We start from the raw sequence: 15759 nt of genomic DNA on the forward strand, positions 1-15759 counted from the left end.
TCTGTGTATAAATGGAATGTTGTGGAGATGACCCCTCCTTGCGCCGCCTGGTTCCCCTCCCCTTTTCCCCTGGTCTTGGCCACCCGTGGAAGCAGGACCAGTAAGGGACCTTCAATTAAAAAAAAAAAACAACACACACAACAATAAAAAGGCTCACTAATGGGATGTTTGTTTCAGGGTTGGGGCCCAAGGGACCTTGCCGGGGAAGGTATGCTGAGATAATGAGCAGTGTCTCTTCTCTAGACCCAGCCTCCAGCCACCCCCTTCATTTGGTCGCAGCACCTGGCTGAGCTGTCCTCTGACAGTTCTCACTCATAGGGGGTATCACTGGTTGGGCCCAAACTGACTGTTGGGGACTTCAATGAACTGGGGTGTGTCTGCTGCCGTCTGCAGGAGCCCTTCGGGCAGAATGGCCTTCATACCTGAACACTCTCCTGTAGCCTCTTCCCTGGGTGGGCAGCCGGGCAGTGAGGCCTATTCAACCCCAGGCTCAGGCCTGCCTAGTGTGGGCTGTGAGATTGCGAGTTACAAAGTGCCTCTTGAGCTGTTCTGTCTTCAAGGTTCTCTCTGGTTTTCCTCTGACTTGGATGGCTGACTCATCTATGAGGGCTGGGTTCAGTGGCTGCTGTGAGTCAGAAGCCAAGTTGAGCATTTAGCCTTCTGGAGATGTGACTGGAGTCCGGGGTGGGGCCAGGCCAGGTGGATCCCGGGACTTCAGACCCAAGTCTCCTGGGCCCCACCTCCCTGTGTTTAACCAAGAGGGTGTTGGCTGGAGCCCCAAGCCTTTTGCTAGCATTGCTGCAGGCTCTCTGATATGTACTTTGGGTTTTCACCAGCCTGGGAGGTAAAGGTATCCTATAAATCTCACCCTAAGGGTGGGAATGCAGGCTTATTACATGCACACACACACCCAAACTGGGGGGAAAAGGAAAAAGCCTGTTAAAGCTGGTTCCTTAGTTCTCTGGAGTTTGCCAGTGTCTCTTCAAGTGGGAAGCAGGAAGGGTAGTTACTTTTGGCACTGGTGGGGGTGGGGTGGGGTGCCCAGGGTCTGGTGTCCATAGTGCCCTGGTTACATTCCTGGTGGGCCCTGGAGCTGTGGGAAGTAAGGACTAAGCAGGCTTCCTTGCTACAAAAAGCAAGCTTTTATTTGTGAACAGGCTGGAGACAAATGAACTCGGGGTGGGGGGGTTGGGGGGAGGGAAGATTGGAGACGGGGTGGGCTGGGGCTGTCCCCCAGACTCCCAGGAGTGGAGGGAGGTCCAGACCCCTGGCCTCCCTGAGGTCGGGGTTCTTACCTGTGGCCAAGTATGGTACCCATGATGCCCTAGCTTCCTCTTGCAGGACCTGGCCCTTTTGGGTGGGAGTGGGGCATGGGCTTGCCCTGGGAGATCGTGGGGCCTGGCTAGTGGTTGCTGTGGTGGGGGAGGTGGTAGGTTGAGGGAAATGGGGGGGCGGGGGACTCTTGCCACTAAAGGCCCTGAAGTAGGCTGTAGCTGCTCTAAGGCTCCCCCTTGAGGGCGATAAGGGTGTTCCGGAGAAGCAGGGTGCTGGCCTGCATAGGAGAGAGGACCTTGATGTCCCCCACCACTGCCACCCTGCTTCATGATAGAAGGGGCGTTCTTCCCACACTTGTAAGTCCTACCCCCCTCCCTCTTGCATTCTTGTCCTCAGCAACAACAGCTGCCGTTTATTGAGGGCATATTAACGATGGGAAGGGAAGGGTCCTGGTCCAAGATGAAACGACCCCGAAAGTCCACGGGGGGCTCCCAGACCACCTGCCCCCAATACATGCTTGCCAGTACTTGGTAAGAACCTAGAGGTCTGGGAGGGAGGTGGCAAGAGAGCACAGTGAGGGTGGAGGGCTCACCTTGGCGTGTTTGAGCTCCAGCTCTGCCAGCTCTATGAGGTTCTTGCGGAAGGAGGAGACGCGGCGGGACTTGAAATCCATGAGCTCTGGAGGGAAGGGAGGAAAAATGGGGACCCTGGCAGAGTAGGAAGCCCAGTGGCAGGGCCTCTGGGGCCATGGGGCTTACCCTGCTTGGCTGAGTCAGAGAGGCGTTCAAAGCGTTGGCAGCACAGCTGCTGGTGGCTCTCGGCAGTCCGCACCTCCCGGTTCCTAGTGCGTGCCTTGTCCAGTGCCTTGTTGGCATTCTCATAGTCAGCCAGGGCTCGCAGCCGCCGGTACAGCAGGTCCTGGGGCCAGCAGGGGCACAGGATCGTCGATGCCCATGGCCTCGTCTGCCTGCCCTCCCCTGTTGGTCCAGTCCTGCTGTCCTCCAGCCCCAACGTTTGTGCTGGGGACATATCTTACCTTGGCTGCCTGTGAGTCTCGCATGTAGTATCTCAGCATGTCTGATAGCTTGAGGTCCTCATCAGATGCCACTCGGCCCTCCAGCTTCTGTATCAGGAAGTTTGGAGGCTGGGGAGGGAGCTTGCAGAGGAGCAGCTAAGGGATGAGGTGCTGCTGCTCCTCTCAACAGCCAACAGAGTCACTTGATGACCACTCCAGGTCAAACCCTGATGTTCAGGGGAGCAGGCCAGGGAAAACTTGACTGAGGAGTGGCATCTGATCCGGATCTTGGGGGCTGAGTAGGAATCAGACAACAGCCAAAGGCTCTGCAGGTGTGCAAGCCTCGTACGTGTTCAGGGAACCATGAGGTCAGTGGCAGTGCTCAGATGGCAGTGGCTGGATCCCAAAGGCCTAAAAAGCAAACTAAGGACTTTGGGCTTTGTGTTTGGGGCAGTTTCTGGAAGGGCAGGGTCCCCGAAGGTCCCTGTGCAGGGAGGAGATATGATCCAGCAGAGTCTTAGAAAGACTGGCACACTGCCGTTGACTCTTGGAGGAGAGTTCAGGAAGTGTGTGTCTGGGGCAGGATGCTGGCAATGCGGGGCAACCTCCCAGAGGCACGTGGCCCATCCTTGTACATGGCTTGCCAGGCCTGCTTCCCACCCCCACCACCCCACGCACACTTCAGACCAGATCCCTGTCTCCTCTCCAGCTCATTAAACTAGGGTTTGACTGAGGGTGAGTCCAGGGTATCACTGGCCCAAGTTATCACCAAATGTTCCGAAATGATCCTCGAGCTTTGTCCTTTTCTAGGAGGAGGCTATTTAGTCCCTGCAAAGGATCATTGATTGGGTGCCCTTCCAATACACAAGGCAGGACTCACCCTTAGTCGTTCAAAGAGCTCTGCCAATTTGAGGAAACTCCTAGGAGGCAGTGGGGAAGAGTTAGGGCAGGATTCTTAAGAGGGTGTTGCTTAAAGCCTCCCTGCCCTTAGCGCTGCCCTTAGCGCTGCCCTTAGCGCTGCCCTTGCAGATGCCCTGCAGTGGGGAAATCTCCCTGGCGTCTTTCCCAAATCCCAGCAGGAACTTCACCTCCCACCTACGCTGATAGGGCGTTTCCACAGTGACCCCTCGCGGGCAGGCACGGTATTACAGGCATAGACGGGCAGGAAGGGCAAGAGGGAGTCCTCACGTCTTTAGCTGGTTGACTTCCTGTGTTCCCAGACTGTTCAGTGCAGCAGAGATAGGGATAAAATCGTCTGCCAGGCCTGTTGGGGAACAGCCCTCCATCAGACCCCCTCGGTCTGCACATCAAGCCCCAGCATCAGTGTTTGTGTCTTGGAGAGACACGGGATGTTTCCTGCTCTCTTCTCTCCCCATAGGGAGTAGGCATGCCAGGGGGAAGGGGCAGGGAACCCAGGGCCCCTTGGGCCCTGCGTACACTTGTGGGAGTGCATGACACGGTCTGCCCGCAGGCAGGCGTCCCGGATGCGGGTGTGGTACTCCAGCAGGAAGGTCCTCTCGTGCTCAAAGAAGTCATCCACCTCCTAAGAGAGCCAGACAGGAGCCGCTTACACTGAGTCAGCAGGAACATGGTGGCCATGGACTCGCAGGGGCAGCACGATTTCCCTCTAGGCTGTGCCCCACCGGTGGTTTCCCTCCCGCAGCCACCCTGGGCCTCAGTGTTTGCTGTGGACTTGAAGCCCTGGGTTGAATCCGCAGAGGGGTCCCAGGGGTCACCTTGAGCCCTGACATGCTGGTGATGAGGGCTTCATCTGCAGACTTCACGATATTCCTCAGAAATCCCCCAAGAAGCTCCTTCCTATTCTTTCCTCGGACACTCAGCTGAGGCACACAGGGGAGAGTATGGTGCTGGGGTGGGCGCTCGCACCTCGCACCCCAGGCTCACAAGTCACTCTTGGAGCTGATGAGAATGAGGCTTGAACCCACCTAACGCCCTCCCCGCCCAACCCCCAAGGGTGACCCAAGGGTGTGCTCTGGCTCAGCTCACATCCTGGCCATATTCCAAAAAGACAAAGAAGTTGTGGTCTCGACGCAGGGTCGGGTGGGCCGCAAGGCGTTGCAGAAAGACCTCGTGCATTGCAACTGTCTTCTTAAAGAGAGCTAGGTACTCCCTGCGGAAATCAGCAGGCAGCTCAAGGACCCTCCTTGGCTCTGATCATCCCGCCCCCTTCCCCTCAGGAGCCCTGGGGTCAGAGGTCAGGGTCTCTAACTAACCACAGGGGATGAAATCCGGGGACTCTCAGGACAGGGCTGGGCCTGGAGCTCAAGGAAAGGAGGTAGCACTCACGCCTCTAGCTCCTGCTTCATTTTGGCAAATTCTTCCCGCGTGATGGAGCTGTCCCCCTCACCCAACTTCTGCAGCTTTTCCCTCGAAGCCTCGAAGTCTGGCCTTGGAGGGGCTGGGGGAATCTGCTCGAAGGAGGGACAGAGTGGGCAGGTCTCTCATGGCTGAGAAGGCCATCACCCACCCCCAGAGGCATCGCTCAGTCTTCCATGCCCACCCAAGCACCCAGACCTGCCCCTCATGGCCCCAGCCCGCCCGGCCCTTCCTCACGATGAGGCCGGCGTACTCCTCGTTTTCCACATAGGCGTCGTGTAGCCAGATGAACTCCTCATGCTGTCGCACGACTGAGAACTCCGTCTGGGCGAAGTGAGGGAGGCAGCTCTGGAAGCCAGGAAGCATGTCTGAAGTGTCTCTCCTCCCCCCCAAACCCTGGACCTGCCGGGCATTCTGGGCACCCACTCTCGGGCTTCCCCAATCCCACATCCCAGGTGAGGCCCAAGGTGGGCCTCCGTGGCTCAGCCATCCATGATTTCCGTCGGGATGACGGACAGGGGATGGTTAGGACTCGGGGCCAGAGGCAAAAGGCAACTGGAGAGGAGGCAAGATGCCTGCTTTCTCGGAGAGGCAGGGGGCAGGAGTCAGGTTGAGGAACAGGGCCCAGAGTTGACGTTGGCATCTGGCCCTCACCCCCAAGGCAAGTGAGACCGAGGGAAGCGGGCTCCTCGAGCTCCCGAGGCCGCCGCTTCAACTCCCCTTCGCTCCTCTGGCAGCCTCACCTTGGTCTGAACGGTGAATTTCACCTTGTCGCGCTCGCTCACGGCATCAGAGATCTCCACCTGCAAGGTACTGTCTCCCTGCAGGTCCACTGATACGGAGGAGGGCTGCCGGGGAGGGGAGGTTTCTGACACGACTGACCACAGCCCCTGACCGCATCCTCACAGCGGACTCCGGGTCCTCCTGCACAGCCTGCCTCAGCAGCATTGCCTCTTCAATGCCCTGGGGTCACCAGCTAGAGGGATCCTGGGGAGTCACTGCTCGGGGTTCTACAATCACTACAACACTTTCCCACACTTCCTTCCTCAGAAGCAGGCCGGCTTCTCCCTGCTCTGCAGAGAGCACCAGAGAGGTGAAATAAGTTGTCCCAAATCAGCAGTGGCTGGGCCAGATTTGAACCCAGTTTCTCAAATCCCAAACCCCAAGTGCTTTCTCAGCTACCAGCTCACCTCTTCCCCCGCTGGTTACTGAATTCAGGCATCCCAACCAGTGAGCCCCCAGACTACGAGTTCATTCTTGCATTGAGCTTTTCCACACACCGTTATTAAACACCTACTCAGTCTATACCACTGTACCCAGTGAAGGAAGAAGCCACTGTACCTTCAAGCATGGCTCACCAGTACATAGACTGTCACCAGCCCACCGCTCATGTCCCCTCGCTCTCTACTGTTGGTAGTCATTTAGATTATTTCAAGGCTGGCCTATTATGGATAAAACTGCCTTGAACATTCTTCCATGTGTCTTCTATGGGGCAGGCATGTGTTTAAATCTTTCGCAGACACTACCAGTTTCTCAAGGTGATTGTACAAATTTATATTCCTGCCAGCATTGTATGAAAATTCCAGTGGCACCACACCCTTGCCAGTACTGAGAATTGTTAGTCTTTTTCATGTTAGCCATACTGGTGGGGGCAGGGTATTTGCGGATTGTGGCTTAACTTGTATTCCCTGGTGAGGAATGATGTTGAATACCATTTTATGTATCCATCACCTGTTTAGAGATCTTTTGTAAAGTGCCTATTCAAGTCTTGTGCCCCTCCCCTCCCTTCTCATAAAAATTGGATTGTCTTTTTCTCATTGATTTGTAGGGACTCTTTATATATCCTGGAGACAAGTCCTTTGTCAGTTACGTGTTGTCAGTAACTCCTCTTCTTTGGGTTGCCTTTTCTCTCTTAATGACCTATAATTTTACAAGCTCTTTTCTTTTATGATGCAGGATTTTTGCATACCCTTGAAGAAAATTTTGCCAACCCCCAGGTCATGAAGATATTCTCCTATTTTTTTTTTCTTCTAGAAATTAATAGTGTAAGCTTTTATAATTAGGTCTATGATCCACCTTCACTTCACTTGTATACAATGTAAGGTATGGGTTATGACTCATTTTTGTCATATAACAGCCAGTCATTTTAGCACTATTTGTTAAAAAAAAACCTAACTTTTGAGTATTGACTTGCTCTGGTACAAATCTTTTTTTGGTAGAAAATAAATTGACTTCATAAGTGTTATAGGTTTTGTACTATCTGTTCTGTTTCTCTGATCCATACATCTGTACTTTTGATATTTTCACACTGTCTTGATTACTATAATTGACAAACTTGAAATCAGATAGAATTAACAAACATGTTCTTTTTCAAAATCATTCTGGCTATTATAGATTTTTGCATTTCTGTTTAGTTGTAGACTCAGCTTGTTAATTTACACCCAAAAAATTTGCCAGGATTTTGATTGAGATTAAATTGAATCTATAGGTCACTTTGGGAAGGATAGACATTTTTATAATTTTGAATCTTCCAATCCATCAACATGAAATATATTTCCAATTATTTAAATCTTCTTTAATGTTTCTCAGTAATGTTTTGTAGTGTTCTCTGTAAAGGGTTTGCACATCTTTGTTAGATTTATTCCTAGGTATTTTATGATTTTTTTTATTGTTGTTGCTATTTGAAATATTTCACTTTTTTAAATAGACTTTTTAAAAAAAGATTTTATTTATTTATTTGACAGACAGAGATCACAAGGAGGCAGAAAAGCAGGCAGAGAGAGGAGGGAAGCAGGCTACCTGCCAAGCAGAGAACCCAACGTGGGGCTCGATCCCAGGACCCTGGGATCATGACCTGAGCCGAAGGCAGGGGCTTTAACCCATTGAGCCACCCAGACGCCCCTATTTGAAATGTTTTTAAAAGATTCATTCCCTAGTTATTTATTGCTAGTATGTAGAAACACACAATTGATTTTTCTATATTTACTTTATGTCCAAGAACCTTGCTATATTTACTTACTACTTTAAATAGTTTGTAGATTATTTTGGGTTTCCTCCAGATAAAATCCTATAATATAAAATAATGACAGTTTTAGTTTTTCCTTTCCAAACTTTATACCTTTTATTTCTTTTTCTTGCTTTATTGCATTTGCTAGGACCTCTAGTACAATGCAGAAATGGTGATATGTGAGAAAGGAAATCCTTGACTTGTTCCTGATCTCAGAGGGAATGCATTTAAAATGTAATCCTGGGGCACCTGGGTGGCTCAGTGGGTTAAGCCTCTGCCTTTGGCTCAGGTCATGATCTCAGGGTCCTGGAATCAAGCCCCGCATTGAGCTCTCTGCTCAGCAGGGAGCTTGCTTCCCCCTCTCTCTCTGCCTGCCTCTCTGCCTACTTGTAATCTCTTTCTCTCTAAAATAAATAAATAAATAAATAAAATCTTTAAAAAAAATCCTAAAAATGATTAATCCTGAATCAGATTAATGAGACTCCCTTCTATGCCTAGTTTGGTAAGATTTTTATCTATGTTTCCTCCCTTTATTGAGATATCAAATGGGTTTTCTTGTCATTCTGTAATGTCCTGAATTTCATTGATTGATCATCATATATTGTACCACCCTGCATTCCTGGAACAAGGCCTTCATCATGAAGTATTACCTTTTTGTTTTTTGGTTTCTTTTTTTTTTTTTTTTTTTTTAAGATTTTATTTACTTATTTATTTGAGAGAGAGAGAGAGAGCCCATGCAAGCAAGTGATTGTGGGGAGAGGCAAAGGGAGGGGGACAAGCAGACTCTGTGCTGAGTGTGGAGTCCAATGCAGGGCTCAACGCCATGACCCTGAGATCATGACTTAAGCTGAAATCAAGAGCTGGATGCTTAACCAAGTGAGCTCCCCAGGTGCCCTGAAGTATCATATTTTTATATACTGCTTATTCAACTTGATGACATTTTGTTTGCGATTTTTCCATTTATGTTCACAAGACAAATTAAACTGTATTTTTCCTCTCTTTTAATGTTTTTGATAGGATTTTTTGTGGTAAAACATGCATAACACAAAATTTACCATTTTAACCATTTTAAAGTGTACAGTTTATTGATATTAAGGATATTCATGGTGTTGTTCAGTTATCACCATCATGTACCTCTTCCTGACAGGTTTTTGTATTGAGGCTATATTGCCCTCCTAAAATAAGTTGAATTGTGCTTTCTATTTCTGTTTTTGGAATAACTTACATAAGAATGTTACTAGCTTTCCTTTAAGGCTTCAAACAATACACACGTGGAATTTTATTGCTTAGAGAGGTATTTTTAGAAAAGTTTTTAATTATAAATTTACTTCCTATAATAAATATAGGACTATTGAAATTCTCTACTTCTTGTTTCAGGTTTGGAAAGTTGCATTTTTTCAAGTAGTTTGTCCATTTTGTTTAAATTCTCTCATTTGTTGGCATAAGCTTTTTCTTAAATACTTTATTTATTAAAATTTTATTTATTTGAGAGAGAGCGGGAGAGAGAGAGAGAGAAAGATGAGTGGGGGGAGGGGCAGAGGCTGATGGAGAAGCAGGCTCCCCACTGAGCAGTGAGCCCCATGCGGGTCTCAATCCCAGGACCCTGGGATCAAGACCTGAGGCAAGGCAGACACTTAACCTTAATTGACTGAGCTACCCAGGTGGTGCCCCTCTTACTGTCTTTTTAATGACTGAAACATCTTTATCAATATGTACTTTATCATTCCTGATATTGGTAATTAATATTTTCTCCCTTCCTCCCTCTCAGTCTCGCTCTTTCTCTCTCTCATCAGTCTTTCTAAATGCTTATTATTTTTAAAATATTTTCAAAAAACTATTTTTGGCATTGTTGTATTTCTGTACATTTATATTTATCTTCTATTAATTGATTTCTGCTCTTTATTATTTCCTTCCTTTTACTTTCTTGGAGTTTAACTTGTTCTTCTTTTTCTAGTTTCTTAAGATTAAAATGTAGATCATTGTGATGCCTGGGTGCCTCAGTTGGTTAAGTCTCTGCCTTTGGATCAGATCATGATCCCACAGTCCTTCCTCAGATGGAGTCTCACCTTGGGCTCCTGGCTCAGCAGGGAGCCTGCTTCTCCCTCTGCCTGCCACTCCCCCTGCTTGTGCTCTCTCTCTCTGACAAATAAAATCTTTCAAAAACAAAACAAGGGGTGCCTGGGTGGCTCAGTGGGTTAAGCCTCTGCCTTTGGCTCAGGTCATGATCTCAGGGTCCTGGAATCGAGCCCTGCATTGAGCTCTCTGCTCAGCAGGGAGCCTGCTTCCCTCTCTCTCTCTGCCTGGCTCTCTGCCTACTTGTGATCTCTTCTGTCAAATGAATAAATAAAATCTTTTTTTAAAAAAACAAAAAAAGAAATGTAGATCACTGACTTTTTTCAATCTTTCTTTTTTTTCTAAAATATGCATTTGGAGGTATAAGTTTCCCCCCAGGGTACTTCTTCAGCTGTATCTCCAGTTTTGATTATCATATTTTCAAAACCATTTCTTTAAAAATTTTTCTAATTTTCATTGTCATTTCTTCTTTGACCTATGAGTTACTTAGAAGCACGTTGCTTACTTTCCAAGTATTTTGGAATCTAGTTATCTTTTTGCTTTGATTCCCCATTAATTCTACCAGGACAGAGATCTCATTCTATGATTTCAAAGTTTCAAAACTTGATACTTGCAATATAGCCCAACACATAATGTATTTTTTTTTAAGATTTTATTTATTTATTTGACAGAGAGAGATCACAAGTAGGCAGAGAGGCAGGCAGAGAGAGAGAGGAGGAAGCAGGCTCCCCGCTGAGCAGAGAGCCTGATGCGGGACTCGATCCCAGGACCCTGAGACCATGACCCGAGCAGAAGGCAGCGGCTTAACCCACTGAGCCACCCAGGCGCCCACACATAATGTATTTTGGTGAATTTTTCAAGTGCACTCAAAAAGAATGTGTTTCCGCCAGCTGTTGGGTACAGAGCTTTAATTAAACCAATTAGATCAAATTGATTAATCATGGTATTTTATTATTTTATTTATTTATTTGACACAGAGAGAGAGAGCACAAGCAGGGGGAGTAGCAGGGAGAGGGAGATGGAGAAGCAGGCTCCCCACTGGACAAGGAGCCCCAGGCGGGCTGGATCCCAGGACCCTGGTATCATGACCTGAGCCAAAGGTAGATGCTTAACTGACGGAGCCACCCAGGTGCCCCAATCATGGTAATTTTTTTTAAATTATGATATTTTAAATCTTCAAAATCCTTACTGATTTTTTTTTGGTCTGCTTGTTCTACAGTTGAGAGAGTTGTGTTACACCTCTAGTTGTAATTGTGAGCTATTTCTCTTTCTAATTCTGTCATCTTTTCCTTTGCACATTTTGAAATGATGCTATTAGTTACGTATAAATTTAGGATCTTTTTTTTTTTTTAGAAAGTCAATTTATTTTCCTTTTAAAGATTTTATTTATTTATTTGACAGACAGAGATCACAAGTAGACAGAGGGGTGGGCAGAGAGAGAAGAGGAAGCAGGCTCCCTGCTGAGCAGAGAGCCCGATGCGGGGCTTGATCCCATGACCCTGGGATCATGACCTGAGCCGAAGGCAGAGGCTTTAACCCACCAAGCCACCCAGGTGCCCCAATTTAGGACTGTTATATCTTCCTGTTGAACTGACACTTTAACCATTAAAAAATGTCCCTCTTTATTTCTAATACTTCTTATCTCACAGTCTACTTCGTCTGAAATTAATATAGCTATGCCAGCATTCTTCTGGGTCCTTACAGTTAAAGTATGCCTCTTACAAAAAAAAAAGAGTTATTTATTTATTTTAGAGAGAGTATACATGTTGGGGGGGTACAGAGGGAGAGGAGAGAGCATCTTAAGCAGATTCCCTGCTGAGCATGGAGCCCAGAGCCATCCCACCATCCATGAAATCACGACCAGAGCTGAAATCAAGAGTCAGACACTTAACCGACTCAGACACCCAGGCACCCCTAAAAGTATGTGTCATTTGACAGAATATAGTTGTCTTTTAAAAATCCAATCTGAGGGGCGCCTGGGTGGTATCAGAATCTTGGTCTCAGCTCTGGTCTTGATCTGGGGTTGTGAGTTCAAGTTCCACTCTGGGCTCCATGTTGGGCATGAAGCCTATTTTTTTTTTTTTTTAAATCCAATCTGAAAAAAAGTCCAGTCTCAATTTTTTTTTAAGTAACCTTACACTCCAGGTGGGGCTCCAAGTCTCAACCCTGAGATCAAAATTTGTATGTTCTACCAACTGAACCAGCCAGGCACCCTCTGAATATGTTTTTAACTGGAGTGTTTGGTCTATTCATAATTACTATAATTATTAACATAAACTATAAACCTACTATCTTGCTTTTTGTTTTTTTTTTCTTTTTCTCATCTTTTTTTTTTGTTGCTTTATTCTTTTTTTCCTTGTCTTCTGTTAGATTAGTCAAGTATTTTTATATTATTTCATTTTCTCTTCTATTATATATTTTTTATTATTATTTTTTTAAAGATTTTATTTATTTATTTGTCAGAGAGAGAGCGAGCGAGAGAGAGCACAGGCAGACAGAGTGGAAGGCAGAGTCAGAGGGAGAAGCAGGCTCCCCGCGGAGCAAGGAGCCCGATGTGGGACTCGATCCCAGGACGCTGGGATCATGACCTGAGCCGAAGGCAGCTGCTTAACCAACTGAGCCACCCAGGCGTCCCGTATATTTTTATTTACATCTTCATTTAGTATTCTTTCCATTTCTTTCTATTTAAAGGAGACTCTTAGAGAAAGTAATGCTTATTCTAGAGGACAGGATCTAATACTGCACTTTCAGAGAGTCTGGTACCTACAAAGTTTGGGGATGGACCCATCGGTTTGATAGCCTAGTAAATATCCCATATGATAACAGTAACAACAACAAAACAACACCAACAACATAACAGCTAACACTTACACTTGAGCTTCCTATAGGCCAGGTACTGATCTAAGCATTTTATGTATATTAATTAATTTAGCCATGAATATGAACATAAACATTGAAATGGGTATTTTTTGCTCTATACTTTGTGTCTGTCAGCCCCCTCACCTCTCCAAACTCCCTTGAACCCCACTCCTCACTTGGCTTCTCTGATATCCCCAGGGCAGCCTTCCCCTTTGTCCAACTGCAACCTGCCCCCTACACACACACACACACACACACACACACACACAATCTGACTCATTGGTACAATGGGGCCCTAAGTCTCCTGTCCCCTCCTGCTGCCTTAGTATCTCTGCTGTAGCCTGTACTGTTTGGTAACCGCTGAGGGAGATGGGATTTCAAGGATGGACCACAGCTACTCCATCCTTATCCTCGGCCACCGCCCACTATGCACACGCGTCCAGTTCTGAAAAGTGTGCACCTCTGTGAGCCCAATGATGCTCAATAACTATTTGTTGAATGAAGTCAAGAGGAAAAAATGAAGAATTAATGATCTTACGATTATATGAACACAGGTACACAAATGAAGCCGTTAGTGCTGTACTGGATCCCTCCCCCGCTCCCTTGGCAAAGGAGAAGGGTACTCTTCCCAACCCTGACATCCCTCCTTCCTCTTCTTCCCTATTAGGCCATAATCGTGAGCTGGTCCGGCGGAGGGGGAGGAGTGGCAGTGACAGGTCCCTTTCCATCTGTCATGACAAAGGTAAACCCTGCCCCCTTTGCCATCCTCACCATGCCCCATGCAGGTGCCACAGTGGCGCCCCCCTCCCTTGCTCAGGTCTCTCTAGCTCACGCGTGCGCGCGAACACAGGCACACACGTCCCACTCCCTGATTGGGCATCACTGGGTATCGTGGAGTGAGGCGGGGGGGAGGGGATTCGCATCCTTTCTTTACCTTGCTCTCCTTCCCAGCCTCTTGCCGCCCTTCCATCACCCTTCTTCTTGGCCGCAGCACACAAGTATTCCGCGGCCGGCCACTGCCCGCGCGCTCCCGCAGCTTCGTCCCCCGGTAGCTCGCCCGAGGCACGGGACCCTACCAGCTGACACGCTCCCCTCCCTGCTAGGAGTCACCTGGAATCGGGCGTGGTTTCCACCCGCTCCTCTGCAGCTCCGCCTTTTGATTGGCTACCAGGTTCACCGTGAGCGACCCCATTGGCTACCACGCCTGTCGTTCCCTTGCTTGGCTCCAGCTTTTAAGGGGAAGCACGTAACCCAGGGCCGGGAACGGACCACAGCATGGGGCCTGGGGTCGGGGGTTCTGGGGTTACGGTGGTGTCGAGCCACGTCCGCAGCCCCCCCCCACCCCGCCCCCAGGCAGGCAGTCAGTCGCTGCCGCAGCTCCAGGCCGTGCCTCCCAACCGACTCGCGCGCTCTGCGCGTGCGCACTTGGCCCGTCGCGCGCCCTCCGGGCGGTGGGCGAAGCGACGAGCCAGTGGGCAGGGTGGGAGGCTGGGAGGGTGGGGTGGGGGGAATAGGGAGGAGGGGTGGGAGGGTGGTCGAGGTGTAAGGATGTGGGGTAGTGTCTTTGGGGAAAGGGGTTCCGTTAGAATTTCCGCTCTGGGGCATGAGGGGTCTGCGGGGCAAGCCGCATAGCGTCCTGAGGAGACGCCGCAAGGCCCGGCGCCGGAGCGCCCGAGGCCGGGCCCGGGTCCACGGGTGGTCGCACCTGGACCGAGGAAGCAGAGGGGCACAGATGCTGCGAGAAAATGTGTGGGTGCCCTGGAACGGGCTCATTGTGATTGGGAAGAGAATGGAGCTCCTGGGTAGAAATACCCAAAAGCCTCCAGTGGGCGACCCAAAGCTTGACCCTCAGCACTGGAGACCGGAAGATGTGGGAAAAGTGGTCTTGAAAGCAAAGTCAGGCCAGAGTCCGGAAAGGACGGATATGAAGTTAGTGCACGGTGTAGCAAGTTCATTACAGGCTCCAGCAGGTTTGGGGGAAAACAGCCCAAAGGAGATGGGGGGGAAACAAGAAATTCGAGACAAAATAGGCGCGGAGTCTGAGAGTGCAGAGACTACAGCAGGGTCTAGGAGGGGGTCTGGCTTTAAAGAGAGGTTGAAATTTAGTGGGGTGGGGATCAGAGGAGAGGACCTGAGATCCGGACCACATACACCAGAGCAGAATGAGGAGGAGCTGAGGTCGAGTGGAGAGCAGCTGAGTGGAGAGAAGCCTAGGTCAAGTGAAGAACAGCTGAGGTCAAGTGGAGAGCAGCTGAGTGGAGAGAAGTTGACCTCAAGTGAGAAGCTGAGTCTGAGTGAAGAGAAGCTGAGGTCAAGTGGAGAGAAGGAGGGCTCCAGGGAAGAGAAGCCAGAAAGTAGCAGAGAGGATTTGAGATCCACTGGAGATAAACTGTCAAGTGCAGACAAGCTGGAGGGTTCAGGGATGGAGAGTGTAACTGAAGAGACAACTGAAAGAGAGCTAGAAGTGACTAATGATGAAAAACAGAGGAAAATTACCGATGCTGAGATGGAAAATCCTTTTGAAAGGGTGGAAGGGAGTGATGAGCTACAAGAGACTGAGGAAGCAGTGGGAGTTGAGAAGGATGTCTTGGGCGGAGTGAATGATCCTCCTGAGGAATCTGTTTCTATTGAAGAGAAAGAGGTTACAGATGAAGGTGATGATGAGTGAGGCCGATGAAGGAGTGGAGCTAGCGAAGGAAACAGAGACAGCGGAAGTGATGAAAGTCAAGGAGGAGAAATTAGAGCCAAGCAGAGAGGTACTGACTGTGAAGAAGTAAATATAAGAGAAGAAAGGAGAGGCTGGGAATGAAGAGCTTTTGAGGATGGAGGTGGAGGCTAGGGCCAAAGGAAATGAAGAAGAATGAGAACAAGGGGAATGAGAAGATTTCAAGGAGAAAAAAAAAAAAAAAAAAAGATCTGATAATGTGTTGCTACCTGGAGGAAATATGGAGATTGTTCTCTTGGAGAAGAGCTGTGACTGACGGGCTTGTTGGGAAATGTTTGAGAAATGGATTTGGGAGGGGCTAGAGGATTTCATTTAGCGTGTGATTGGTTTATAAGATAGAGAAGAATGCATAGTGAGAAAAATGGGGAATGACAGAGGATAAAGGGTAGATAATGAAGGCTGTGAAGGAAGATGCAACCTGGAATGAGCCAAGAAATCTTCCGAGAGATGATCCTGGAGAGAAACAAG

At 48.6% G+C, this 15759-nt stretch overlaps 1 protein-coding gene across 6 annotated transcripts; it reads right to left on the minus strand.

The window, feature by feature from the left end:
• Nucleotides 1-8: 8 nt before the first annotated feature.
• On the minus strand, nucleotides 9-13671 carry SNX32 (sorting nexin 32). 6 transcript variants are annotated; one of them, XM_059401482.1, is made up of 13 exons: nucleotides 13501-13671; nucleotides 5371-5475; nucleotides 4865-4975; nucleotides 4598-4719; nucleotides 4298-4421; nucleotides 4027-4131; nucleotides 3728-3833; nucleotides 3479-3554; nucleotides 3171-3210; nucleotides 2312-2398; nucleotides 2034-2193; nucleotides 1868-1953; nucleotides 9-625 (listed from the first exon to the last, which is right to left on the minus strand). In XM_059401482.1, exons 1-13 carry the CDS (start codon nucleotides 13534-13536, stop codon nucleotides 491-493), a joined length of 1293 nt encoding a protein of 430 aa, XP_059257465.1. In that variant the 5' UTR covers nucleotides 13537-13671; the 3' UTR covers nucleotides 9-490. The 6 variants fall into 6 exon arrangements, with proteins under 6 accessions (XP_059257465.1, XP_059257478.1, XP_059257468.1 ...); XM_059401495.1 differs by having other exon boundaries at nucleotides 606-625; nucleotides 1868-1982; nucleotides 13501-13670; XM_059401485.1 differs by lacking the exon at nucleotides 9-625 and adding an exon at nucleotides 699-744 and having other exon boundaries at nucleotides 13501-13669.
• Nucleotides 13672-15759: the final 2088 nt, after the last annotated feature.

Source organism: Mustela nigripes, chromosome 1 (assembly GCF_022355385.1).
Source record: "Mustela nigripes isolate SB6536 chromosome 1, MUSNIG.SB6536, whole genome shotgun sequence".
Taxonomy (NCBI): domain Eukaryota; kingdom Metazoa; phylum Chordata; class Mammalia; order Carnivora; family Mustelidae; genus Mustela; species Mustela nigripes.

Bases quoted from the DNA above. Each gene is read 5' to 3' on its own strand.
- SNX32 (XM_059401482.1), bottom strand. From the start codon at position 13,536: ATGGAAGGGCGGCAAGAGGCTGGGAAGGAGAGCAAG. The intron at 4,976-5,370 runs GTGAGGCTGCCA...CCTGGCTTCCAG, and splicing joins AATTCACCGTTCAGACCAAG to AGCTGCCTCCCTCACTTCGC. The intron at 2,399-3,170 runs GTGAGTCCTGCC...TTCCTGATACAG, and splicing joins AGCTCTTTGAACGACTAAGG to AAGCTGGAGGGCCGAGTGGC.